Here is a 27,133-nt window from a genome sequence, read left to right as displayed (position 1 = left end):
GCCACAAGCCATCCAACTCCTTTTTAAATATTTGTCAAACAGGCAGCCTGCAGGAAAGGCACTATTTCCTTTCTATATGCTCATCTACTCCAAACAATTCCAGACAAAACACCTCGACATATTAGTTTCTGGGATGAGCGTTTGACTACTCCGCTTGCGAGACACTGCCAAATATATTCATTCACTAGGCCTTAGGAGGCTCACTATAAAATCTTATATGGCTGGTACCTCTACCCAACTAAATTGAAAAAAGAAATGTCATCTACATCTGATCGCTGTTGGAGGGACTGTGGCCTTCTTGGGGACTTCCAGCATATATGGTGGGACTGTCCAATGATCCAACCATTTTGGAGTGAAATCCTTGCACACATTAAAATTAGATTGGGTTACCCCATCCCTCCAACAATGGGCGCTATACTTCTATGACTAAAGGGGGATGACGGGGGATTTTAACGTGGTGCTGGATAATAGATTGGACAGAACGGATACTTGTAGATCCTTAGGCACGCCAAAATCACAACATTATTTAAAGAGAATGATGAAGGATTACGGTCTGTATGATATTTGGCGGAAGAGGGAAGGGGGGCTAGAGTCTTTTCTTTTTTTAACAAGTAGTATAGCCATGCTTCACGCATTGATTATTTTTTAGTGGATGATAGGTTGTTGGAAAATGTTGATAGGATTGAATATCTACCCCCGCATTTATCAGACCATGCAGCAGTAATGTGGTATCTGACGCTCCCACAGAGAAGAATGTTTAAGAGGTGGACATTGGAGTGCGCATTATTGTTGGATGAGGATGTTTTGGTGCAATTACGCAGAGAGACTGAAGGTTTTTTCAAGGTTAATATAGGCTCAGCATCGTTATCAACGGTTTGGGACTCCTTTAAGGCTGTAATACGAGGGGAAATTAAGAGTATTTCATGTCATAAACGTAAAGTATTTAGAGATGAAATAAACATGTTAGAGCAGGAAATGTTAATAAAAAGCGAGAAATTGGTTGGTAAAGGGGAAGGGGCCCAGGAGAAAGCAGGAAGAGCGGAATTGACTGAGCTAAGAACACGAATAGCAAATATTTTACAGGCGCGTATGGTTAAGAGATGGGAGGTTAGCAAACTAAAACATTTTGAATATGGGGAGAGTTCAGGGAAACTGCTCGCTTGGAAAGCTAAAACAGATCAAGTTAGAGGCCATATTAAGGAAATAGCGGCTGAAGATACTGGTGTTAAACTGTTTCGCACGGAAGATATTGAACGAGGGTTTCAAGACTTTTTCACATCTTTGTATACAGAGCAGGTAGAGGTGCGATAAGAAATGGTGGAGGATTGGCTAGCCCAGGATGTGTTACCAGAAATCTCGCAGCAGAACCAGGAATTTCTTAATGGCCCTATTACGGTTGAGGAAGTGCGGGCAGCCTTAGCTAGGGGTAAGGAAGGGAAAGCCCCGGGCCCTGATGGCATTCCGGTGGAGTTGTATAAAGCATTAGGTGATGTAATTACCCCGATCTTGGTTGAGTTATTTGGCAAGGTTTTTTTTAATGAGATAAGTATACCGGCTTCGTGGAATGAAGCAGTCATTACATTGATTCCGAAACCTGGGAAAAATCCAACTTATTGCTCTTCTTATAGACCTATCTCATTACTGAATAGTGACTATTGCTGTTTACTAAAATAGCGGCGGATAGATTAAATAAGGTAGCAAATAGCTTAATTCACCCCGACCAGAAGGGCTTTTCGAAGGGGAAGTATCTGCATGAGTTGACATACAAATTAATCGGGGTTATAGATATGGCAGTATCGTTGAATTCCCCCTTGGGGGTTATTACGGTTGATGCTGCAAAAGCTTTTGACCAGGTAACCTGGGTCTACTTGAAACTTCTGCTAAAAAAAGCTAAACTGGGAAACAACCTCTGTGGGGTAGTGAATCAGATATATAGGGCTCCTATAGCTAGAATATTAGTGAATGGGAACCTTACTGGGCCGATAGCTATAGCTAGGGGCACTAGACAGGGTTGTCCGCTATCCCCTGTACTATTCAACGTATATATGGAACCATTTGCGAGGAAAATTCGGCGGAATATGATGATCTCTCCTTTTAGTTGTCAGGGCTGGGAGAGGAAGCTTGCTCTGTATGCTGACGATCTTTTGCTATATACAGATAATTTAGTAACTGCATTCCCCGAGATCCTTAAACTGGCCGAGGAGTTTGGTAAGGTGTCTAGCTATCAAGTGAATGTGGAAAAAACAGAGATCATGGCTTGGAATATGGAGTATAAATCTGTTTATTGCAAAAAGGAAATTAGATATTTGGGAATTTTGATACCTCAAAATATCAATCAGTTAGCGGAGAGGAACCAGTTAAAATTGTTGGCGGAATGTAAGAGTTTACTACAAGGTTGGATTCATCTTCCCTTAACGATAATGGGCAGAGTAAATCTGGTAAAAATGGCTATCCTTCCGAAGTGGAACTTTTTGTTTTCTACCTCCCCACTTCCTATGCAGAAAATATATATAGAAAAATGCAGCGCCTTATAAGCGATTTTATTTGGAGATCTAAGGGTGTTAGAATCTCTCAGAAGAAGTTACGTCAGCGTAAGGTTCAGGACGGTTTGGCACTACCTGAGTTGCAATATTATGCATGGGCCTTTCTTCTGAAAAATTTTGGACTCTTGACTCTTGCTTCAGACTCCACGACAACGGGTTTAATGCTTAATATAATGGCTTCTAGTATCAAAGGTGCTTCAACTAACTTTATGTTTAAATTTGGAGACCCTAATTTTTTCAAAAAGATAAGGTTGAAAATTATGCGAGGGCTGGCAGAAAGTTGGTATCATATCAGGCAATCTGCGAAACTCACCTATTACAACATTGACGCACCTATCTGGGAATCCCCGGGAACCCCAGAATGTTTTCGAGATGTTTTGGCGTTACCGATAAGACAAGCAGGATTAGAACATTGGGGAGACTTGTTTTCAGAAGGGATTTTTCTTTCTTGGGAGGAACTGCAGTCGAAGATGGGTGGTTCTTTGTCCAGGTGGAAATTTTGACAAATAAAAAAATGGGCTCAGGGGATTAAGGAAGGTGTTGGTATGTTCAATCCATTGAGTGAGATCACCCCGAGCCCACTAGGAGGTTCCCACGGAGTGTCTGCTTGGTATTGGGGGATCCTGGAAGGGGTGGATGGCGAGTTCATACTACCCAGCAATTTGTGGAGGAATTTTTTTCCAGAAGAGGCAGTTAAAAGGTGGTGGGAAGAGTCATTAAAAATGCTTTTTTGTATTGTGAAACCAGCCACTCTTAGGAAAAACTATTATTTTACGATACATAGAGTTTATATTTCCCCTGAGAAGCTATCTAAAATGAAAGGAGGGCAGGAGGTGAGATGTCCAAAGTGTGGTCTAACTCAAGCAACTGATATTCACATGTTTTGGGAATGTCCTGATATTCGACACTTTTGGGAAGGAGTATGTGAAACAATCTCAGGTATATTGAATCGGGGAATTGAACCCTCTCTCCAGTTAATAATTTTTGGGCAATTTCAAGATCAGCAGGGGCGGCTAGGTTGGGACACTATTGCAGATAAGAAGTTTGTATTTTATGCAATATTGTTGGGGAGGCGAGAAATATGCAGAAAATGGACTTTAAAGACCCCTCCAAGCCACTCAGAATGGCTTAGGGATGTTTTTTGTACAGCAGTATTGGATCAAAGGATGGGGGGAAAGGATAGGATGCGGGGGAATTTTTGGGTGTCATTAATGAACTGGAAATCAGGAGATTGATGTATAGATGTTTGTGTAAGTAATGCTGGAATGGAAAAGTATTTGTGATATCTGTCCAATGATTTTACACCCTGCTCTGAAATCCTCATAGAACTGGGACAGTCTGAGGATTGTTTGAGAGGAATAGGCAACCCCTGGCCGAGGAAAACTTCCTGCGTTCTGGTTGAAAAGAAAAGGAGGTTTACATAAGGCCTAGGGTGAATGAGGACCATTAAAATTAAAAAGAAATAGTGTGATTTTAGGCAAATTTTTATTTCACTGTGCTTACTTCTTCCTTATTGTCGTGAGAGCACCTCGAAATACATTAGTTCAGGGTGTGTGCAACACAAGCATCGGTCTAGGGGCAGTGGTGGTGTAAATATTTTTAACATTCATGTTTGATAACTGTCACGTTCAATAAATGCAGTGATATAATCTGATGTGCTAAATTGAAATGCTTCTACATGTTAGAGGGATATATATCTATATATATATATATTTATTTATTTATTTATTTTTGAAGTCTCTATCACATTTTTATATGATGTTTCCTTAACAAACATTTTCAAAGCTCGGTTCCTGCACGGGCTTTTACAACCCAGCTAGGCCTTTTGCTCAGCTTTTGCTCTGCTCTCTCTGTTAGTTTGTGGGTTCGTGCAACTTTGCAAGTTACTGAACACGAGTACTTCAAGATGTTCAGCAAGGGAACCCAACACTATTAATAAGGGTGCTGCAGGTATTTGTGCCACTGCTTAACTTTGCCTTTTTTCAGTACACAAAAAACATACAAAATGACTGGTCATGTAATATAGTGTTCATTGCTTAGCATTCAGACTAGCAATAGACAAATATTTTAAAATAATATAGACTTGAAAACATAAAAGTTCCACGACGAGGATGGGATTCGAACCCACGCGTGCAGAGCACAATGGATTAGCAGTCCATCGCCTTAACCACTCGGCCACCTCGTCCTCCTAAATGCGACCGTTCGCCGCCTATGATATATCTCATAGGAAAGGTGCATGGTGTGGGTATAGATATAAAAAGGGGACAATATCAACGAAGGACTGCCATGAGAGAGTGCCATGCTCCAAACACAGCGAATGTAATGAAAAACAGTTGCGTATTGAAAACAAGTTATCGAAAGCACTTCTGTAGACATAGTTCGTTAACATTTAAGGATTACCTTTAAAAAACAGACATTCGCCTGAATACCAGGAAACACCCCATTCTAAAATGGCCGCGATTAATGCTCTTCGTGTGGTTTATGCATTATGGATTACTGAAAAACATATATTTAAAAATCAGTGGAATGCGAATCAACGTTCTAACTTGCATTTTACGGTCTCAAAGAAGAACCATGTATTCAAATCCGGCTTACGACTTGGTGGGTGGTGGTCGAGGAGTAAGAATACAAATCGTTATCCGTACCTTTCAAGGTGGCCGCCTCGCTGACCAACTGTGTTACTTCCAAATAGAATGCCCCGATCTTTCTTTTATGTCCATGTTACAGAGCCTGGTCTTTTGCATTGAGGTCAGTAGGAAAGCTGTCGTTTGTGTGCTGTGATGCAGGAGCATATCGAAGGGTGATGTGCAGGAAGGTTTGCAGGCTTCAGGGAGGAGTTTTGTTTTAGAAAAGGGCAACTAGGGTGTGGGGAGGGGTCCATTATTGCAAGCCTTGCCATTACGGTGCATAAAGAGGTTCTACTCCAGCAGAACATTTTACTGTGAGGAATATTTGCGAGTTTGCAGAACTAGTGTGCAGGGGACGAGACTGTCTGCTGCAGAAATGGGATGCAGGACACACTAGTAGATAAAAACTGCCAGAGCAGAGGCTAGGGCTTCAAATACACGTTCAGTGTTATGGAGTACTCAGTTAAGGTACTGAGGATTTATTCGCAGCTGTAGATTTCAGTAGGCATTTTTCATATTTATGCCCATGATAACAAAGAGCCGCAGCACGATCCTCCAAATAATGTGATGTATGGTTGCAGTATGTGGGGCTCGTGTTATTCCGTTAATCAAGTAAGCTAAATGTACAGTAGCCCGAGGACATGGACAGTTAATGCTGTACTACCCGGCGGGCAGGTGCATTGTGATCCCGTGGGCAGAGGCAGGTGAAACCGTGTGATCCTAGTAACTCTTAGAAGGTTGTGGTAAAGCAATGCAGCTGCCTATGAAATGCTCATTCTTTAAGGTAGTTCTGGCTGCCCTGCTACTTGTAGCTGTTCTGCAACTCATCTATCTGTCCCTTCTCTCCGGACTGCATGGCAGGCAGCAGAAATTCCGTTTTCTGGAACTCTTTGAGGCCAGGAAAGCTGAACCTCCCCAACACCATTGGGACCAAGAAAAGAAGAGCCGGCTCAAGTTGTCGTTGGCCAGCGGCGGCATTCTGGACTCCAGTGGTCAGTATCGGCTCTATAAAGATCTGGTGAAGGCTGGTGAGGAAGCAGTGATTGAAGACGGGCCGGCGATGGGACTATGGGCAGCAGTAGCCCCGCTGCCACCCAAGGAAGATTTGGTCTTGGCTACTCATACTACTTTGAACAACTTGCACAACTTGAGAGATCTTCTGGCTCGTTGGAGAGGCCCAGTTTCTGTAGCATTGTTTGCTCCTGGCCCAGAAGAGGTGCGCTTTGCTACCATGATGATCTACGTCCTGGCCACTCTATGTGCTCCAGTAAGGGAAATGGTCTCTTTCCACCTTGCGTGTCATTCTGGCAACTTGGCCATCTTTCCAGAACTGGAGGACCGCAGTGAGTTTGCACGTTTGAAATCCTGTAATGATGTGTTTAGGAAGTTGGCTGACACAGGGACCAAGCTACGCAACTATGATATGGGGGCTAACGCATCCTACCCTAATAACCTGCTGCGGAATCTAGCCCGGGGTGCAGCTGGTAGCCGCTATGTGCTGGTCATTGATATGGACATGCTGCCCAGTGAGGGGCTGCGACTAGCCTTCCTCTCACTGGTGGCTGGGCAACCCAGCACACCTGAAGCTGAACACACTGTCTATGTGGTCCCTGCCTTTGAGATCAGACATACCCGTAGGATCCCAGGTGCCAAGGCAGAACTACTGCAGCTCTACCAGGTGGGGGAAATACGGCCATTTTATGAGGAGCTCTGCCCTCGTTGCCAAGCTCCTACCAACTACTCCAAGTGGCTTAACCTCCCCACTGGGAATGAGTTGCAGGTGGCATATGAGGTGGAGTGGAGAGACCCTTGGGAACCCTTCTACATCAGTACCAGTTCTGTGCCACCCTATGATGAACGCTTCAAGCAGTACGGGTTCAACCGCATCAGCCAGGTAAGTGCCTTAGATTCAACAGCATGATAAGGTGTTCTCCTGAACCCTGTTTATGTGCTCTCCTTTGCTTTTTTATTTAGTAAAAGCAACTGTAGCATGAAATATTTGGACTGAAGTACAGACTATAGTTCTCTTGGAGGTACGAGAGCTACCATCTCTCAATGCTAGTAAGCCAAGGAATACTGTTTGTGATGCTTTCAGTTGAATGCAAAATGTTATCTTCTAGAAACAAGATGTATGTGAAAGCTACATTGTGATGTCTCATAACAGACTAATAATTGTGGTATTAGTTCTTGCTTAATCTTGACTAATTTACAAAGACATTTTTCATACAGGACACTGTGTTTTAGCTAGGTAACCTTCCTTGTCTAAGCGAGAATCTCCAGACGCCTCAATCTTTTTCTTACCTGTTCTAAGTGCCTTCTACAGTATTAGACTGTTTTCTCGTTTTCCAGTCTTTATAAACACCTGTGGCTCCTGAGACCCCAAAACAACACATTCCTTTTCTAATTGGACACATATATTCCTTACCAGTGTTCAGGATGCAATGGGGGACCAAGCTTTAGGGCAATTTGGAAGCTGTAGCATGTACCAGTGTCTTGCAGTTTTTTCACCTATTAACCTCCAGCCTGTGATATCAAATGAATTCTACTTGTTCTTTGCTACCTAAAAGAATTTGGGATATGTGTCCTCGTATATCAACTCATTTCTCACTAGATACAAAAACAGGCATAACCCTTTAGTAAATCAGGCGCCAAATATTTAGTGGTGATTTATGGCCATATGTGCCAAAGCATTTTCCCATTGACACAGAATGGGTAAAACCCTTTGATACATCTGGCCCTTAGTGGGTAATAAAATACAAAACATCTAGTATTTTAGGCTGATCACTCAATCCTTTCTTAATCTGAACAGAGATGATATCCTTACGATAACAGCAAAAAATAAATAAGTACATTCCTCTATCTTTACCTATCATTTTGTGGATTTAGTGCTTTCACAATTAATTTTCTAATTCGTTCTAATATGTATCCAATATTCAAATAAGTTATAATATGTATTTTTGTTTGCCGAGTTATAGGCTTCTGCTGAAAAAAGAGAAAGAAAGAATCTATATTTCAGGAGAATTTCTGTTTCATAATGTAATTTCAAGAAGGTTTTGTATTTAATGCATTTTGACAACATTATCCTTTTTTTAGCAAATGCAATATCTTTCCATAACGCATTCTGGTACATGTTATTTGTCATAAGATGTCTGAGGTGAATGGAAAGGAATTCTGTAGAGATAATTTAAAAAAAGAGATCTGCAGATAAGCATGAATCATCAACATGCAGGAGCAGCAAATGCTCGAGTCCAAAGTAGCATTAATCAATTGTGAACTTAGGCTGAGATGAAAACGGAATTGGACGAGTTCTTTAGTAGGGTCGAAGATAGTGCAATGAACGTTGATTGAATACTAGGTTATTATAAGTCCTCAGTAGGCTTATAAACGGAGAGTTTTAGAGTACAGCAAGTAACCACAATGTTTGAAGGAAATTGAAGAAAATGCTACTGAAATTGTAATATTTTTTCTGCAAAATTATTTTTATGGAATGCAATAAACTTAGTTTAAATTAGAAAGCTCACAACAATTTAAATGTTCAGACCAATATCAACATATTGTGGAAATTATGAGATTGTAAATATTGACCTATTTCTAAAATAAGAACTCAAAAGGTGTTTTATTAGTCTCGCCTACCATACCAGCGCAATCTGTCTCATTGCAAAAGACCTATGGTGGGTTTACTAAACAAACTTTCATTGGGCTTAGAGCCTGCCTATTGCTTGATTACCATTGGTTGGGTTTGTCACTCTCATTTGTTTGCTTCTTATTCAATTTTTCACCTTCCTCTTCTTCTATGTGTCCCTCCCCTACAGCATAGCCTTTTTACCCCACTTTTGGGCGGTTGATTTGTATACCTCTACTGTTCAAATTTAGGGACCTACTTTCATCTATTTCACATCTATACTTGTCAGCACACAGTGCACTTACTACATCCCTGCCATCCTCCTTAATATCAAAAGCGCTGGTTCCTTCCAAATATTTTCTAATTCAGATTTCAATATTTTATCATGGAAAACGTCCTTAAAGAATTTGGCTTTGGGTAAATGGTTCATTCATTTTGATTGGGTTCATTTACATTTTAACTGCAAAACGTGTTGGCTGTTTGTAGGAAGCTGGCTCTGCATATGCTATATCAAAATGAGATATAGTGTGCACAGAGTCCACGGGTTTCCCAGACTCTTAGCAGAGGCTAAAGTAGATAATACTAATGCTCTCTTTTGTGGTAGTGTGGTTGAGCAGTTAGGCTTATCAGAGGGTAGTGCAAAGCAGGGGTGTGGAATTTATTAAAATATCTACTTGTCCAGGGGACAGGTTGCTTCTCAAATCTACTTGTCCTGTAAAAAGATCTACTTGTCCCTTTGGTGCCATGTAGTGTGGCGACAAATTATGGCCGCAATTAATAGCCTCTCTGATTATGCCAGGGCTACTACCATAGTAGGGCTTGAATACTTGCAGTTTCAATCCCTACTGTAGCAATTTCCTTATTTTGCCACCTTTCTGCAGATCTGCATACTTGGGCTGGAGGAAGCAGAAAGCAATAGTTCCAGGGCTGGAATGCCTTTAAGTCTGCAAACCTACTAACCTGCATGTTTTAAAGATTTTTACCAGCTTCTCTCTAATATTTTCCCATAATAAGAAAGGTTGGACATTTACTCCTGACAATGGCAGAATTAGAACTTCTTCCAGGGTTGGGAAGAAAGTGGCTGGAGGGAAAATGAACTTGCAAATGCTCAATAGATTTTCACATGAGCAAATCTACACATCGTATTCACCCATGCTAAAATACAGTTCACAAATATTTTACAGGGGTACGACATATACCATGGGTGCACTTTTGTGACTTTCTTTAAGAATTTGGGGCCACATGTAGGTAGGTTCAGATTTGTGACCTGCAAATTGCGAGTCGCAAATCCGAATGTAGGATGGTGTCCTTGACACCATCTGTGATTCGCAAGGGCTTCGCAAATGCCCACCTCATGAATAATCATGAGGTGGGTCACAATTTGCGACCCCTTAGCGAATGGTGGCCTGCTGGAGACAGCAGACCACCATGTCTGTGACTGCTTTTCAATAAAGCAGTTTTTTTTTTTTTTTGTAATGCAGCCCGTTTTCCTTAAAGGAAAACGAGATGCATAACAAAAATGAAAAATTAAACGTTTTCGTTTCATTTTTTCCGAGCAGGCAGTGGTCCGCAGGACCACTGCCTGCTCTGAGAAAATGTTTGCAGGGACATTCACAATGGGGAAGGGGTCCCAAGGGGATCCCTTCCCTTTTGCAAAAGTGTTAGCACCCATTTGAAATGGGTGCAAACTGCGATTGGTTTGCGCCCGCGTTCGCGGTCACGAAACAATCCTACATTTCCCTTGCTAGTCGCAATTAGGAAGGGAACACCCCTTACTAATTGCGAGTCGCAAACCCGTTTTGTGATTCGGTAACCAGGTTACTGAATCGCAAAACTGGGCTTGTGCATCGCAGTGTGCTTTTTGCACGTCGCAAACAGCGAAAGTCGCTGTTTGCGACATGCAAAAAGCTACCTACATGTGGGTCTTGGTCCCTAATTAGGTCTGGTGTTAAAAAAGACATTTTGTTTTTATTAAACTTCTATTTCTCTCTCTTTCGGCTGGCTTTACTGTGAGTGATCGTATTCTGCTCTTCCACAAGGAGCATATTGCCACACAAAGTAGTTTTGTTCAGTGTCGGGAACTACAGTGGCAATCAGTGACGTAACAAAACTGGAGGGTGCCCCTTTGCAAAGAACATGGAGGAGCCCCCTCTCCAGACTCACTCAGGGCAGGTGCTGTGCTGAAGGGGCCCCCTGGAGGGCGGCTGCGGGGCCTTTGTTATGCCACTGGTGGCAACGTGTGCTTTTAGAGTTCAAAAACCTTTTGGGGGGGATTTTGCCAGTGTTTGTTACAATGTTGAGGGCCTGGTAGCTCCCACAACAATAAAGTATTACAAAAGCCATGTCAAAACAAGACACGCATTGATGAAACTAAAAGACTTATAAAAATATGTCAGATCAGTTGGCTTTGTCAGTGTTTGTTTATTTTCATGCTTCCCATAATCGTGTTGAAAATGGTTACACTGATTTTCCATTAGAAATATTTTTGGGAAATACTAGCATGCATCAACACATTTTATTAAATGACACTTCATTTGCATAAAACCAGAGAGCATTCTGGGAGAATTATTCTTAGCCTCTTAGTCTAAACTTTTCAAACATGTGTGTACACGTTTTTTTTTTTTTTTTTTTGTACTGGAACCAACGTCAGTAGTGAAGTGTGACCTTAAAACATTTATTTACAGCACTCACCCTAATAATGAAGGCTTTCAAATAATGAACCATAAATACAAGTTGGAACAGCATTATCTTTTGGAAACACATTTGTCAACTGCAGAGAGTTCCACTCTCTGTAAACAGGCAGCCAAAGGGTTTGTGCTGCAGGGGGTTGGGCCTACTTGTCCCAAGGACAAAGTAAACATAAAAACATGTTGCCCTTGACCCCAAACCAGATGTCCCGGGCGTCGGGCAATAGGAATTCCACATCCCTGCAAAGCATTTGTGGTACACACACAGTCAATAAATGAAGCACACACTCAATTACTAACTCCAGGCTAATGTATTTGTACTGGAAAAATCGATTTTGTCACTTTATTTCTAGAACCAATAGGATCTTGTTGCAGGTAAGAACATTTGCAAGTAAGTATCCAACATATGTATCAACAGCACTTTGTTTAGATTTGGCAAAGAAAATGGTTTACAGGCAAGTAACACTTTTCACTTTAAAAAGTTGACAGTGCAATTTTTAACACAGTCCTGGGGCTGAGGGTGGAAGTATTAGTGCAGTTAGCATAAGTACTCACAGTTCCAGTTTATGGGGGTTAGGATGTCCACTGGTCAAGGTTCGAGGTGACCCCAAACATAGACCACCAGCAACATGGGGCTGGCCGAGTGCAGAGGTTAAAGTTGGTGTTGGATTTAAAATGGGATCCTATAGAGACTGGGGTCACTCGGAAACAGATCCGCTAGCAGGTAAGTACCTGTGACCTCAGAGGGAAGACCTTGAGGGTTTAGATAAGCACCGGGGAGCCACAGGTCAGCACCAAACACACACCCTCAGGGGCAGCTGGGTGAAGGGTGCAAACACAGCATTGGGCTCTCAATGCTTTTCAATCGGGGGACTCCGGGGGTCACAAAGTTGCTGCAGGTTGGGTCTTGGAGTCAGTCCCGGGAAACCACAGGCTAGATATGGAACAGGGCCGCCTGCTGAACGTTGCTGGACCAGTGGTCGGATTCCTGAAGGCCAGGGGGCTGCAGGTGCAGGGGTACCTTTAGGCGTCAGGAATCTTTGTCTAGTTCTCTCGTGGTTAGGGGGGTCCTCTGGATTTAGGCTGCAGGCGACATCGTGTTGGCCAGGAGGGGTCAACCCAGGGTGGACAAGGTCCGAATCGCCTAGGGACCTGCTCTGGACTGTGGGCCCCCTGAACTCAGGCCGTGGGTGCTGGGGGTAGAGTGGGCAGCACTCGCGGATCAAGGGAGGTTCTAGAGTCCATTTTGTAGTTTCTTGTGGACAGGGCTGCTGTTCTCTTGAGTTCTTGGTCCTCTGGTTGGTAGGCAGTCCTCTGGGGGTTTGGAGAGGTCGATGGTCCTGCTGGATGTGTCTCCTTTTGGTAACAGAGTCCTTGAAGCTGCAGGCAGGCCTGTAGTGATGGGGCCAAGTCAGTTGTCGTATGACGTCTTTACTCCTGGGGGTCGGCTTAGCAGTCTTTCTTTCTTGTCTTGAGGTTGCCAGGAATCTGGTTAGCTAGGTTCAGGGGAGCCCTCAAATCCTAAATTTAGGGGGATGTTACGGGGCAGTTGCCAATGGCTGAGGATGGCTACACCTTTCCTGTGCCCACTCCCTTGGGTGGGGGGCACACTCCTAATCCTATTCATCCCTGTCCTCCAAACCAAGATGGAGGATTCTGCAAGGAGGGGATCACATCAGCTCTGGACACCTTAGGATTGGTCCTAGCAAGAGTGGTCACTCCTCCCTGTTTTACCTAACTCTCCCACCGGACTTGCCACCAAAAGTGGGGCTCTATCCAGGGATGTGAAAGCCTATGTGGTTGTAGAGGTAGGCTGGGCCTAGGTTGTGAAGATGCCTTAAAGGTGGGGGTGAGGAATTTGAAGGTAGTGCATTTTTAGATGCAGAAGTAGTGTAGACCTCTGAGGTGTTTGGAGATTTGAGCTCATATGTGAGGGTTGAATGAGAGTCTGACGGCTGTGTTATAAAGTACTTGGAGTCAGTTAGTGAGATTGGTGGAGAAGCCTACTTAGAGGGTGTTGCCATCATCTAGTCTACCGATGAGGAGGGCCTGGGTTATTGTCCTGCATTTGCCCAGTGGGAGCTATTTAAATATTTTCCTCAGCATCTTGAGGGTTTGGAAGCACCTTTCTGCTACTGTGCAGACATGGTTGGACATGGAGATTTGCATCTCGCCTAGTTCCTGGTGGAATTGGCAGGGATGGGTTCTGGCCCAATGTTGTTGTTTGACAAACAGTAACACTTTGATTTTGTCCCATTGAGATTGAGGCAGCTCCTTTTCATCCAGTCTGCTATGTTGCACATGCCCATGACGAAGTGGATTGTGTGGCAGGTGTGTCTTCTGAGAAGGTGAGGATCAGTTGCATGTGATCTACATGGGAGAAGATGCTGTGGCCGTAGGAGCAGATGAGGTTGGTGATTGGGGCCATGTAGATGTTGAAGAGGGTGTGGCTCAGGGACTCCACATAGCTTGGTAGCGTCAAACTGGAAAGTGTTGAGGCTGACCGTTTGAGATCATCCGGTCAGGAAGGAGTGGATCCATTTCAAGGTGGAGCCCTGTAAGTCAGCCTCGCGTAGTGTCTGGATGAGGATGGGGTGAAAGACCGTGTCCAAAGCTGCTGGGAGTGCCAGTAGGATGAAAGCTGCCATATCTCCCTTGTAAGTTATAAGGCATATGTCATCCATGGTGGCGATGAGGGCCGTCTCAGTGCTGTGAGGCTCATTTGTGAACGGTCAAGAGGAGGTTGTCACAAATGTAAATAAGGAGTTAAACAAGTTAATACTTGAGAGCCATATGGTGTTCAATTAATTGAATGATAATTATGTATCATTTGTGATATAACTCTATTTCAGTTTACCATGATTTGGGGCATGTCATAGTAGAAATTGTGTTATGCTTTTGTTTTTATGGTTCTGTATGTGATGTGTTGTATCTGGAACACTGATCAATACCTATGACAAACTGTGTAAAATGCCCCCCCACCCGTTATATTATATGTTTATTATGGTGAAAATGTGGAGACTTCTCATTATATAGGAACTTTTGGTTATTGGTGTATTGCTGAAAATGATTCAGGTTGGCAGGGATGCTAACTTTGTAAGTAGGAGCACTTGGCACAGGCACTGGCATAGGATAGATTAACATCATGCTAATCCTTTTATTAGTCTCAAAATCACACTTACGTTTTTTTAGTTTCTATATCAAAAGTTTTAGAAGTGTTTATGTATTGGGCAAGAGCAAATAACTGAGATCTGCCCACCTACTGTATCTTATCTATGTACCATGCTTAAATTCTATAACTAATTTACCACTATTTCTACCTCTAATAACTGCATGCCTGACATACCTGTAATATCATGTCTCCCATACCAAACATATCTGTCTACCATACCTAACATACCACAGCGAATCTACCATTCCTAATCCACCTACATTATCCAACAGTCAACCCTAACCTAACTACAACAACTGTCATGCTTACCATACCTAGCCTACCTAAAATACCCTACTTACTATATCAAGTGTAACGTTCCCACCTATAGTAACTATCAAAGACCTATCATACCAGATTACCATAGCTATATTACTTACCATACCTAACTTGTGTATCTAATGTATCTACAGTACCTCCCTAACAGCGTAACTTACTGTACCTGACTACCACACATACACACTTACTATGCATAACTGACCAGTACAAAAAGGTATCTATTACAGGTCTAATATATTCTATAACTATATACAAATATAACTCACAACCCTTCTTTTTCAACACTTTTTCATCAGAACTAACAGTTACAAAATAGAACCTAAAAAATAAGCCACACCTATTGGCATTACCAATGCTTGTTTTTAATGTGCGCTGTTGTAGTAGATACAACTTTCATGATTGTACTAGTGCAAGTGGAAGAAGAAAAGTTTGTGTTTACAAGAGTGCAACTTTTGTATTGTAGATTTATAGATGCATTTATTAAAGCGAACACTGCAAGGCACAGTGAAACTTATTTACTGGTAACATTCTGCTTTCCTCTTGTTTAAGAATGTGTAAAAATATCGACAAAGGCATGATCATTAGTTTATGTATTATAACAATGACAGATTAAATTGAGGCACAGTCCTCGCCTATGGGTGGTTAGAGAGGTCAGTATTTGAATCTTTCCTAGTGCCATTGCAAACCAAAGGCATTATCAATACTTTATGTACTATAACAAAGATTTAATTGAGGCACAGTCTTCACCTATTGGTGGTTAGAGAGGTCAGTATTTGAATCTTTCCTAGTGCCATTGCAAACCAAAGGCATTATCAATATTTTATGCACTATAACAATGAAAGATTTAATTGAGGCACAGTCTTCACCTATTGGTGGTTAGAGAGGTCAGTATTTGAATCTTTCCTAGTGCCATTGCAAACCACCGATACCCTTGTACTTGACCAAACACTGCACAAACCCATCGCCTTACTTCATGTTCAACCAATACAACAAGGTCAAATGGAGAGAGAGCAACAAAACCTTTGCTTATTCAAGGACCTCTCCATTGTCATGCTTCAACCTGAATCTAATTCTCGTCCCCTTTAGTTAATTACATTTCTCCCAAAAACAATAACTTGAGCATGTTTCTGTAAAACCCACATATGCATCCATGTCCCAATAAAAATACAAATGTGCAGACCAAAACCTTCTGCACCCTTGTACCCCAAAAACCTAACCGAAAACAAGCACATCATTCACAAAAAGAAATAGAAGAAAAGCAGATTCTTCTGATGATCTTGCACTACTAAAAGATCTTTGAAGAACACCCGGGCAACTCATCACAACAGCAAAAGCCACATGTTTGATGGTCAAGAAGGTTAATCAGCCCACTCCAGGACCCACCACTTCATGACTTAATTGACAAGGGCAACACTGTAAACTTCTTCAGACAAAAATACTGAAAAATCAACAACATATTTGCAGCACCAGAGTCTATATCCTTCCCACCACCTACGACTCCTGTTCATCTTCCTGCATTGGTCATTCTTTAAAATCTTCTAGTTCATGGATCTCAACAAGATCCTCATCTCCCTCAAAGCCACTTTCCATGAAGTCAATGATCTCGCTTTCTGTCCCCTGCTTGAACATCCTCCATGCCTCATTCACCATCTTCCTGGAACCCTCAAGACTACCATAGCCTCACACTTGTGAAGACACAAACCACGGAACCTAATGACCTAGTCTCCTAATATCCTTTCACCCATTTACCTGAGAAAGGTCATCAAAAAGTAAATTATGCGCAACACAGTAAGATCAGTCATCTTTTTTCATAGCTATCAGTCAAGTACTGAAAGAGCCACCATACAAGTGCCATCTTGACCACAGTCAAGAATGGCCACATCCACCTAATGTAATGCATCTGGACTATGCTGGTGCTTTTGACAATGTAGACCACTGTTTCCTCATTTAGAGGTTGACCATTTGATTGGGATTCACTACCAATCTCCTTCACTGGTTCTCCCTCTACCTATGTATTCACCATCACCTCATCCAGTTGAGCAACTTAAGATTCCAGAAACTTTCAATCACATGTAGAATACCAGAGGATACCCCACCTTATCACACACGGTCTTCTATCTCTACATGGCTACTCCTTGAACCCCGCTCACTGACAGCAACATCAAAATTCACTAGATTGAGAGAACACACAAATCTACAAAACAATCTTCTCAACGCTTGACATTCAGTGACTCAGGCACCTCACCCTCCGCATTTAGACTTGGTTATCCAGCCCCTATCTTAAACTCAACCCCACAAACAAGCATTGCTCCTGTTTTCCAAAAATAACAAACACAACTAGTCCAAACCTAGCTAATCTGTATCAACATGGACTGTTTCAATCCCCTGCAGTTAACCAATGTTAAGTCATATGGATTTGCCCTCAACACCATCTTATCCCTCAAGAAACACATAGTCATGATTCCTAGACTGCACATTGCCATGTCCCCCCCCTTAAAAAGAGAAACTGTTCCCTAATTAAAGAGACATAAAACGACCACCTAAGGTATTACATTCTTACATCTGAATGGAGATAACACTCTACTCCACAGCTTCCACAGTGATCCTTCTGAATGGCATTTATTTGGGCCATAGCATGCTTCAGCAGAGGTCTAAAGAAACTCACCAAATCACTTTGATCCTGCTAGAACAATGCTAGCTCTCCTTGCATGCCAGCATCCTCTTCAAAACCAGATGAATCTACAAAGCTGCATTGAATGGCACCCATGCGTATCTAGTAGATAAACTAACCTTTCTCAACAGAGCACAGCACATCAATCAGGACTGGAGACAAAGAAATGGAATAAAGAAAAACAAAACAGGAAATGTGTCTTCTCCAACTACACACCCATGATCTGGAACATGGTCATGACCATCAGAACTGCCCAGTACACATCCATTTAAAAAATGATCTGAAGATTCACCTCCTCAACCACCTCATCACAATATCTTAGAAAGGCCCTTTATCGCAGACTCCCTCCCCTCAACTCTAAATGGACCTGGATCATAATTTCAACTGCTAGCCTTGTGCAGAGGTCTTTTGCCACAGGTAAGATTTGCACTATATTAATACCTATATACCTACATACACATCTGTACTAATATGTGCAACCTTCTTACTCTAGGAGCTCGCATCCTCTGCCAATAAAAGCATACACTCCATCACAACAATTAATGCCGCACTCTGACCTTGGCTGCAATAGGTAAGAAATGAGTAGCATTGAAATTAGCATTCAACTTCAGAAAAAAAGCATTTTAAGTTGGGCTAGAGAGTGTCAGAGATACGTTTAGGTACCTTACCAAAAGGATGTGTTCATCAGTTACCACAGTAATATTGTAATCAAGGACAAGAGAAAATAGAAAAATAATTAGGAGCATTCAGAACATTATCAAAGCAGTAAGAAATTAATTGTCTTTTGGATTTAGGTTGTGAACCAGTCTAGAAGAATATCTGTTCTTACAAGAGCAGCAAAATATAGATGTGGCAGATTTGGCAATTGGCAGATTTGAAATTTAAGTTAAATGGATAAAACAGACGGAGTTTTTGAAACCAGTAAAAACTTTTCTCTCACTGTGCAAAAGGGCCAATGATATCCCTACCCCATTTTCTCCAAGAAGTCTCTGGAATGGCAGTTGCTTATACGGGAGTACATTTCTTTACTCTGTTCAGTGATGCTGAACCTTGCTCAGATGGCAGTAGTACATGAGTAATTCATACTCTTAATTGTTCTGGTAAAAAAAACGTTTGGTAATTTAGGTCTTTTCCTTTTTAATTGTGTTTTGATGAGTTTGACAGTGTTTTTAGTGCGTTTAAAGTGCTCAAACCCTAAACATTGTGCTTGTTTCTGTACATATTAAACATTCTGTGTTGAGACTTACCACGGTGTGCTTGCCTTTCTTCCTCCAGGCCTGTGAGCTGCATGTGGCGGGCTACACGTTCCTAGTGATTAATAACGCCTTTCTAGTGCACAAGGGATTTAAGGTCTCTGGTGACTTCCATGCAAAGAAGGATGCAGAGAACCAGCACAACAAAGTCCTTTTCCGGCAGTTCAAGCAGGAGCTAAAAACCAAGTACCCCTCATCAGGGCTGCGCTGCTGAGAGCACCACACCAGGCGGTGCTAGCCAAGCGCCCCCCCTCCTTTGGGGACCGGACACCAGGTGCAGGTTTTGAGAAATGCCACAATCTGCGATGTCCCCTCGGCACCCAAAAGACAGGATTCAAAACGATTTTCCTCGTCATTTGGTTTTCGGTTTTGTGTGGGGCAGGTGGCCCTCGACATTGCACTGGATTTGGAGATGGAGTTCAGTGGAAAGAAGCAGTACAGCGATGGAGGAGCCTGTGCGAGCTTTTGGACTTGAGTTCCGGGATGTACACAGCCTTCATCCACCGGGTGACCAGAGTTTTGTTTTAGCACTGTAATTTCTAGAAAGCAGTCGGTGTACTAGGTCTTAGCCACAGTGTTATTTTACCCCCTTTTGGTCATGCCTGCTTTTGTTTCTTGTCTTGGACTAGAATTCAGGTTGAACAAATTGTCTGAAATGATTTGCAACGGTTTTACAAGCGTTTTTGTTTATTTATTTATTTTGCTGCCTGAGCCTATTTACATCCTGTTTCTTTTGACTGACACTTTCCTCATTCTCCAAGAAACGACTCTTGTGCAGTTCAGAAACTGAATTGGATCTGATGTCTGTGATGGCAGGAGGTGTTATTGAATTATAGCGAAGTGATGTTACACCAGATACCTGATTTGGATAGTTTGCTTATATAATAGATGTGAGGATGGTAGTACATAGCTCCTTCAATCCAGGTGGTACCCTTTTTAATGCTCTCTCGACTAACAACGTGGGTCATCATCACAGAATGAACTTGATGCAGAGCAACTGATGTCTTATACCTGATGCAAGTACCTTATCTGTGAGCAAGTGACATGGTTAGCATTTAACACTGTTGCATATAAAGAAGTTATGCACACAGTTCTAAAACCCCACCATCCAAATAAACAGCATCATCACAAGTGTACATTTCCATAAACCAATCCAGTTGTAGAATACATTGTAGGTTAGTTAGGTTCCACATCCTTTGTCATAGATATACTCTCACACCAGCCAGGAATCTTGTCTCTCTCGTAGTACAACGATATTGGGTTATATTTTTGTGTGTAAGTGATAAATGGGAAGAATCTCTCTTTTGGATCAGGGTATTCCATTATGCACCAAACTGGGTTTAGTGGCCTATTGTGTGTGTTTAACCATCATGTGTGCTCTGCCAAGTTTTCTGCCCTAAAGCTTTTGTCACTGTAGATTTCCACCTATCACTCAATCTTACTTTTATCATGTGCCCAGGTAGGACTACTTCTGAGAAGGTTGAAACGTCAGGTAGAAGACTTGCTGCTGAGGAGTGTCCGAATATTCAAACAATATTTCTTTTTTTGGGGAGTGAGCACGTTTTTCGTGGTGAGATTCAGTTTTCTCCTTTGCTGTCCCCAACTCCCATTCCCATGGCACAGTTGTCAGGTTACATCTGCATTTGGACATCAGAGTTGAGCACTCCAGGGGTGCACAGACTAAAAGTCGGCTAAACACTCTGAATCTAACAGTTTCCTTTTATTTGCCTTTATATCCACTTTTACTGAATGCAATAAGTATGAGTCTTGCCCTTTTCTTTTCTTATATGTGCATTTTGCAACTTTCTTCTTAGTTTTTTAAAAACAGATCCAGTTGAGTGCTTACCAAAAAAGATTTGGATATTTTGCAAATCAATCCTCAAATTCTCCCTGTATATAATCGTCAACTGTTGTCAAGGGTGGTGTGCTGGGTAATTGTTGTGCTTACACATTATGTAAACCTGGACTGTATTTATTCTTGTATGCTTTTAATTGAATACGTCTTTCTTTCACCCTTTTTGTAAATGGGAGTTTTCTTATTGTGCCCCTTACAAAGTGTGCATTAGAATGTAGGGTTTTTCTGCTGGGAAAGTGAGTGAACTTGTCAATATTTTGCTGTAATGAAACATGAAATAATTTAAACAACTAACCACATAATGTATCTCTATTATAGGACAAGCATAACTTACAGCTGGGGGAAACTAAGGCTGCTAAATAGGAGCAATATTGTTTTGTAATGTGACATGTACAGGGACACCCTGATTATTGTTTAATGCTGCATTCACAGCAATATAGAGGGGAGAGTGCAGAACAGTCCCATCAAAGACTAGGATGCAAGCAATACCATGCAGACAAGAAAGTGCTGGCAGATGTGGACAGCTAGTTACACTGCAACAGACCTGAGCACAGTGGCTTGAGTAGGTATTCACTGGAAGCAACGCGACAGTCAAAGTGGATCTAACAATCAAAAGATGACACCACACTTAGTCCACGGAGATTAAGATGCCTGCCACTGATGGGAAATTAAGGAAAAATAGAAGGCAGACAAACTAGGACTAGGTTGTAAGCATGGCGACTCGGGGAAACTGAGCAGAAATTGTAGAAGTAACTAAACAGTTCATAGTAACTTGAAAGATAATTACTTCTGGAATACTCAGGGAGGAGATCATTGGGCAACTGATAGTAAATGAAGCGGGAACCAACATGGTTTGCGGATAAATAACTATAGCACTGTTTTTGAAAGAGGAAATTAGCTAAATTGGTTGTTGCACAAATGGCTTAAGATTGGTGGGTGCCAAGAACAAAATTCAGTTTACAAGCTTGGATTGAGGTGTATGTCATGATCCAGTTGGAAGACAAAAAAAAGAAACCAGGCACAGCAACTATTAGGCAAGAACAATGTTCGACATCAGTTAAAATATGTAGTACAAGGAGAACACCCATTAGTAAAGTTTATATTATGGTGTTTCACTGGCACCCCCTTGTGTGGTCAAAACTTTGAAGTATAGGTAACGTAGAAGACTGATATTGAAGAGTGTATGCCAGACTTTATTCACATGGACTCATTTTATTTATAACGCTTACATCGAACTATTGAAAAACAATTGAAAATAAAACGTTGTTACAATTACTTGACCGGACAGACAATGCTTTAAACAACGAACACTCCGAACAAGCAAATGCAGTAAGAGGTGCAAAAATAAGTGAAAGGAAACGTCTGTCACTGGATCGTTCTTCAAGAAAAACACAAAGTACTAAATAACCTTAGGCAGCCAATCAGAAGTGTTATCGTAGAAAGATGTTTAAAAAACTCTTGGAAATACACATAAAATCAGCAGATAAACATTGGAAAATGTTACCGGAAAAGACCAGACCTCACAAAGGGCCAAGAATGATGTGTTAGAGAATCAAAGGATTTTGCTCAAACATCATGTAAAAGCAGCAAAATGAGCAGTTCTGAATGCCCCCAAAACCAGCCATGAAAATAAAAGAATTAGAGCAACCTAGCTGCGGAAAACTTAGCACGGAAACGTACTGAAAAGAGTGCTAGAATGAAACAAGGATAGCAAGCCCCTGCAAGAAGAAATGCTAAAAGCAACTTGTAGAAGGCTGAGAACGACTGGCAAACCACAATCCAAAATTTTGGCATGGAATATTTTAGCTAAGTAACAAAAGCGTTCAGACAAAGAAGATTGCAGTCAGCAGACTCGAGAACAAATTTGAATATGCAGCTAAGGCTCCGTTTCTGAGTGGATCATCATAGGATAGGAAGTGTGATTTAGAGCACCTCGTCAATACAATTACCCAGGGATGAAGTATTTGCTGGGTGTGGGAAATACCTCACCGTCCTATTCCATGTTTTGGGTGGTAAAATGAAGCACAGCATGCAGATTCATTGCTTATCACACCATAATCAATGTTTTACCTTCCCCCCCTGATACATTTCACCAGATTTAACCTACTGAATTATTTCTGGGTAAAAAGTGAAGGTGTAATAATCAGCTCACACTTTGGAGTTCTGATCTCCATGCAAGCTCCTGCTTGCACTGGGTTCTGAATTCAGGCCCAAATTCAGCATTGGGGCTTGATAGATCAGCCACCTTGCATCGTTAACATGAGGCCTGTTTTGAAGTAATGCTGGCCTGTGCCTTAAATATATGGCTTGAGTGCAAGAATGGGCTCTTTGTAGTTCTTAGAAACTCTGAAATATGAAAGTCGACCCGATTTTCACTCTGGGTGAATTAACCAACCAAATCAATTATTTACTCCTGACTCTGATTCCACTTCAGGAATGCTTTCCATGCCAGCATGCATATTCTGTGCATGTTTTACAAACCTGTTAAATTTGAACCAGTTTCAAGATTTCCCCTGAATGCTAGGTGCTACCATCAGCTCGATATAACCTGAAATTTTGAATTTTTCATTCACACACGTGTCCAGTATCATTCCCAGTACAATCTTTGCCCATATCTGGGAATGCTGGTAATGCATCACAAATAAGTATTAAAAACTAAGGCAAACGGATCCATTCCTCTATTACCAACATCCTCCCTCGCCCTGGAGCTTGCTTTACAGCCAATTCGGATTTGCTGAAGGAAAAGTCATAGATCAGTCATGCTGATATTCAGTGCACCAATTTTAGCTTCAGTTTGTGGAAAAAAAACTTCAACAAGAGATCTTTCAAAGTGGGTTGGTCTGAAAAATGGGTAGCAAGTACCCAGAGTCAAATGTTTTCTGTAGACTGATGGGTAAGGAGATCTCTGAAATTTGTGGGCACTGACTGAAACAAAAAAACATTTTAGGTACTACAAAGAATGCACAATTTGCACAAAACACAGCCTTTGTCATAATAATATTTTACTGCTATAAATTATGTTACACATCAATTGCACCAAAAATGTTTCAAGACTTGTCTTCGGTTTCAGGTTTAGTTTATGTTTACACTACAGAGCTCCTTGACACAGCTATTGTATCAGTAAACAGATGCTTTATGATTCAAGGCTTCAAACTTAAAAAGAAATGCAAACTGATTGGTTTTCTTTTACACTGGAGTGCCCTCATGGGAATAAACATTGCTGCTTTAAGAACACTGATATAAATATTTTCATGCGAAAGTATAATTATTTTGAGCCTGTTTTGATAATATTTAAGTGTGTAGTATTCCTTGTTCTTTCTGAAAAACAAATACAGTTCTGTCAGTCGATCAGTTGAGTATTATAACACCGCCTGGGCAAAATGTTCACTTCTTAAATCCACGAATGCAGCTGTTAAGACATCAACAGGCAAACGTTGACTTTTAAATGGTGTCAGGAGTTGTGTAGCACACATGGAGAAGGTTTTTAGTATATTTTGAAGTTTTGACATCACAATTAAATTGTTATTTTTGTTTTTAATCTGCAGATCATACAGTCGAAGGTTGATTATATGGCTAGAGGATCAAAGGTATAAATCTGCAGGGAAATACTAAATCTGTAGAACTATGTAAATTTAGTTGCCCTTGCTGCTGGTGATACTGTGCATCACTGACCGCAGCCGCCAACTGACAGCAAATATACTTGTGGAAAATTAGTTTAATCTGTAAGAATGTCTGAGTTGGCTTGCAACGTTTTGAGCTCATGTCTGTAGTAGCCAGCTAATAGGAGAAATATGTTGGGAACATTAACTTTGCTGTTGCAATAAATGCTGAATTACCCCATTTCTAGCTCGCACTGTAATACTGCTCTAGTCTTGAAGACTTTTTTATTTGACTTAAAAATTGAAGAACTAGTTTGCTCCTCCGGAATTTAGGGATTGTATCAGTAAATGTAGACCACCACCCATAGGGCTTGTGGGCATGCATAATTCGCACCTGGACTGTACTCCAATTCTGGTAATTTGACCATGAATTAGCTTGTTTTTCAAATGCAATTAATGAAATACATTGTTTCACAAGACTAGACATGAAATCTAACTTTCGACTTTAAAAATGGTCGGTTCTTTTTCTGCTAGTAAAAAAAAAAAGTGATACTCCAACACAGTATTGACAAGTCTCCCCGATTCCCAATGGAGAGTTTAAGCAGCAGTACTAGAGAATTGCTACTGTTGGGGATGAGGGCAGGACTAATCCTAAAACACAGCTTGACATGGCTAGAACAGGTACCAGATGCTCAAACTTGGAGTTCTTGGACTTTAGAGCTGTGCCCTAATAAAGTGTTCTGAAACAAATTATGTTTTGTAATACTTTTCTTTTTATAACCTTCCAGTTACACCACTGGGATTCGTAATCTAGTAAAAACACATTAACTCCAGCCTCGCTTTATTCGCTTGTTTCGGGTTTACAAGAAATGACAGATCTCTTGTTGTCAGCAAGTGCACCACCTCGAAAGAGAGAGGTATTTTAGGAGAAGTGCACGGTCTTGTGTTTTGCACAGTGTAGATCTCAAGGATTGTTTTTATGATGCAGATAGAGCACAAAGATGTTTTTTCAGCATTCACGTCTCATGGAAAAAGCTGGAATAGTCATAAGATGGTTGTCCTGCAGTCTGCAATTGCCCAAATAAGAATATTGATTGAAATACATGTGTGTATCGAGTAAGTCTTTTCAGGGCATTAATCCTTTGTAAATGTTTCTACCATTTTCATCTATCTCTCATTAACCACAATACACATCTAAGTGGTCCAGTGAATTTTGTGTCACAGGGCTCAACTTGTAGTAAAACATTGAACTTGTAGAAAGAGATGGGTCAAATGTTCCGGACATAGGTGTAGCAGGCAAAATCACAGCGGATGTTCCTTCCCTTAGCCTGGATCATTCTATGAATGTTTTATGGTCTTTCAGTTTGGAAATGGCAACATTCAAATCGGATGTACTGAGACTCTGCCACTAATCCTGCTGCAAGCTTCTGCTAACCAATACCAGGCTTACTGCTGCCTTACACTTTGCCTCAAAATGTAATTGCTGTTTCATAAAATATACTGTTATATGCAGAGTCATATCCATATTTATGAAATAGCTATTGATAACTCTATATCCGAAGGTTACTGAAGAAACCTGCAAGGGACATTTTTTTTTTAGGAATGAACACAAGAATTGCTAAACAGATATTGGAAATGGAACGTGGATAGCGGTGGGAGATATTTATTTCCCACACATATCCTATGGGAGCGGGCCCACTGGAATGCGCAGGGTCCATGGAGGAAGAACACTGAGCAGTTCAGCAAACGTATGGAAACAAAGAGTTTCTAATACATGTGTAAATCAGTGTTTGTTAATACATTTGTTGCTAAGGTTGACACCACACTCCATTGGAAATCTGATACTAAATCACCAGTAATTTTGCCTCCCTTTGACGTATCTGCATCAAAGTCAGGAAAACAAAATGCAGGGGGGGACTTGTAAGCGTATACTCACATTTGGGGCAGATCAGTCATATGGCTGAAAGGGGGATCCCAAACTTGATTTCAGTCACAAATGTATGTATGTAGGTACATGGTATTTATATAGTGCAAACCTAGCCAAGCGGCAGTGGAGTGCTAAACAGGGTCAAAAGTAAAGACAATCAATATGTGATAGAAGAGCCAGTTGATTCGTGGACCGATACTGCATAACTATGTTATATTCTTTAAAGAAGTGATTCTTCAGCTCTTTCCTAAATTGACGCTGTTTAGGGCACTCCTAGTGGGATAGGTGCACAAATGGAGAATTACAGTTTTTTTTATTTGTCTTATGATGCCCTGGGTGCTGGTATGTTTTGACTAGCGGAGGTGATGTGCTTGACAGCCAGGTAGGCAAGTGGGCTGGTCATGATGGCTTTGTAGATAATGTAGCTGGTTTAAAGGGTGGTGCAGGCCATCTATGGGAGCCAAATGAGTTGGATTTGTTATGGGGATGGTGTAGGCCTATAACTTTAGGCACATAATAAGGCATACTACAGAACGAAGGATACCATTAAAGGAAAGCCAGTGAGGAATATGGGAGGCCATGGAGCAGAGCATTACTCACATTTAGACGTGAGAATATGTGGGCTTGAACAGCATCTTAGTTTGCTTTCTTTAAGACATTGCTTCACTTTTCTAGGGAGGGAGAGCTTGTATCAGGCTGTATTGGATTAGTTGGTGATATTTTTCCATAAGAGTGAGATTGGCTTTTTGGTGAATCAGTGGGACATGGCAGTTGGTGAGAGATAGTGGTTGAATCCATACAGGTTCATGTCATTGGGCAAGGTTTGACTAGTTGTTTCTTCTGCTTGGTGAATAGCAGG

General features: G+C 41.4%; 1 protein-coding gene and 1 non-coding gene across 2 annotated transcripts; one reads left to right on the top strand and one right to left on the bottom strand.

The window, feature by feature from the left end:
- Nucleotides 1-4,646: 4,646 nt before the first annotated feature.
- On the bottom strand, nt 4,647-4,728 carry TRNAS-GCU (transfer RNA serine (anticodon GCU)). The gene has a single exon. It is a non-coding gene; the product is annotated as a tRNA-Ser (tRNA).
- Nucleotides 4,729-5,189: 461 nt separating this feature from the next.
- On the top strand, nt 5,190-20,726 carry B4GAT1 (beta-1,4-glucuronyltransferase 1). Its single transcript, XM_069207949.1, has 2 exons — nt 5,190-7,064; nt 18,916-20,726. Exons 1-2 carry the CDS (start codon nt 5,922-5,924, stop codon nt 19,105-19,107), a joined length of 1,335 nt encoding a protein of 444 aa, XP_069064050.1. The 5' UTR covers nt 5,190-5,921; the 3' UTR covers nt 19,108-20,726.
- Nucleotides 20,727-27,133: the final 6,407 nt, after the last annotated feature.

Source organism: Pleurodeles waltl, chromosome 9, assembly GCF_031143425.1.
Source record: "Pleurodeles waltl isolate 20211129_DDA chromosome 9, aPleWal1.hap1.20221129, whole genome shotgun sequence".
NCBI classification, from domain to species: domain Eukaryota; kingdom Metazoa; phylum Chordata; class Amphibia; order Caudata; family Salamandridae; genus Pleurodeles; species Pleurodeles waltl.
This window is presented reverse-complemented; position numbering and strand designations above follow the sequence as displayed.

Excerpts from the sequence above, each read along its gene's own strand:
- B4GAT1 (XM_069207949.1), top strand. The coding sequence starts at position 5,922 with ATGCAGCTGCCTATGAAATGCTCATTCTTTAAGGTAGTTCTGGCTGCC. Across the intron at positions 7,065-18,915 it reads GGTTCAACCGCATCAGCCAG|GCCTGTGAGCTGCATGTGGC; the intron begins GTAAGTGCCTTA and ends TTCTTCCTCCAG.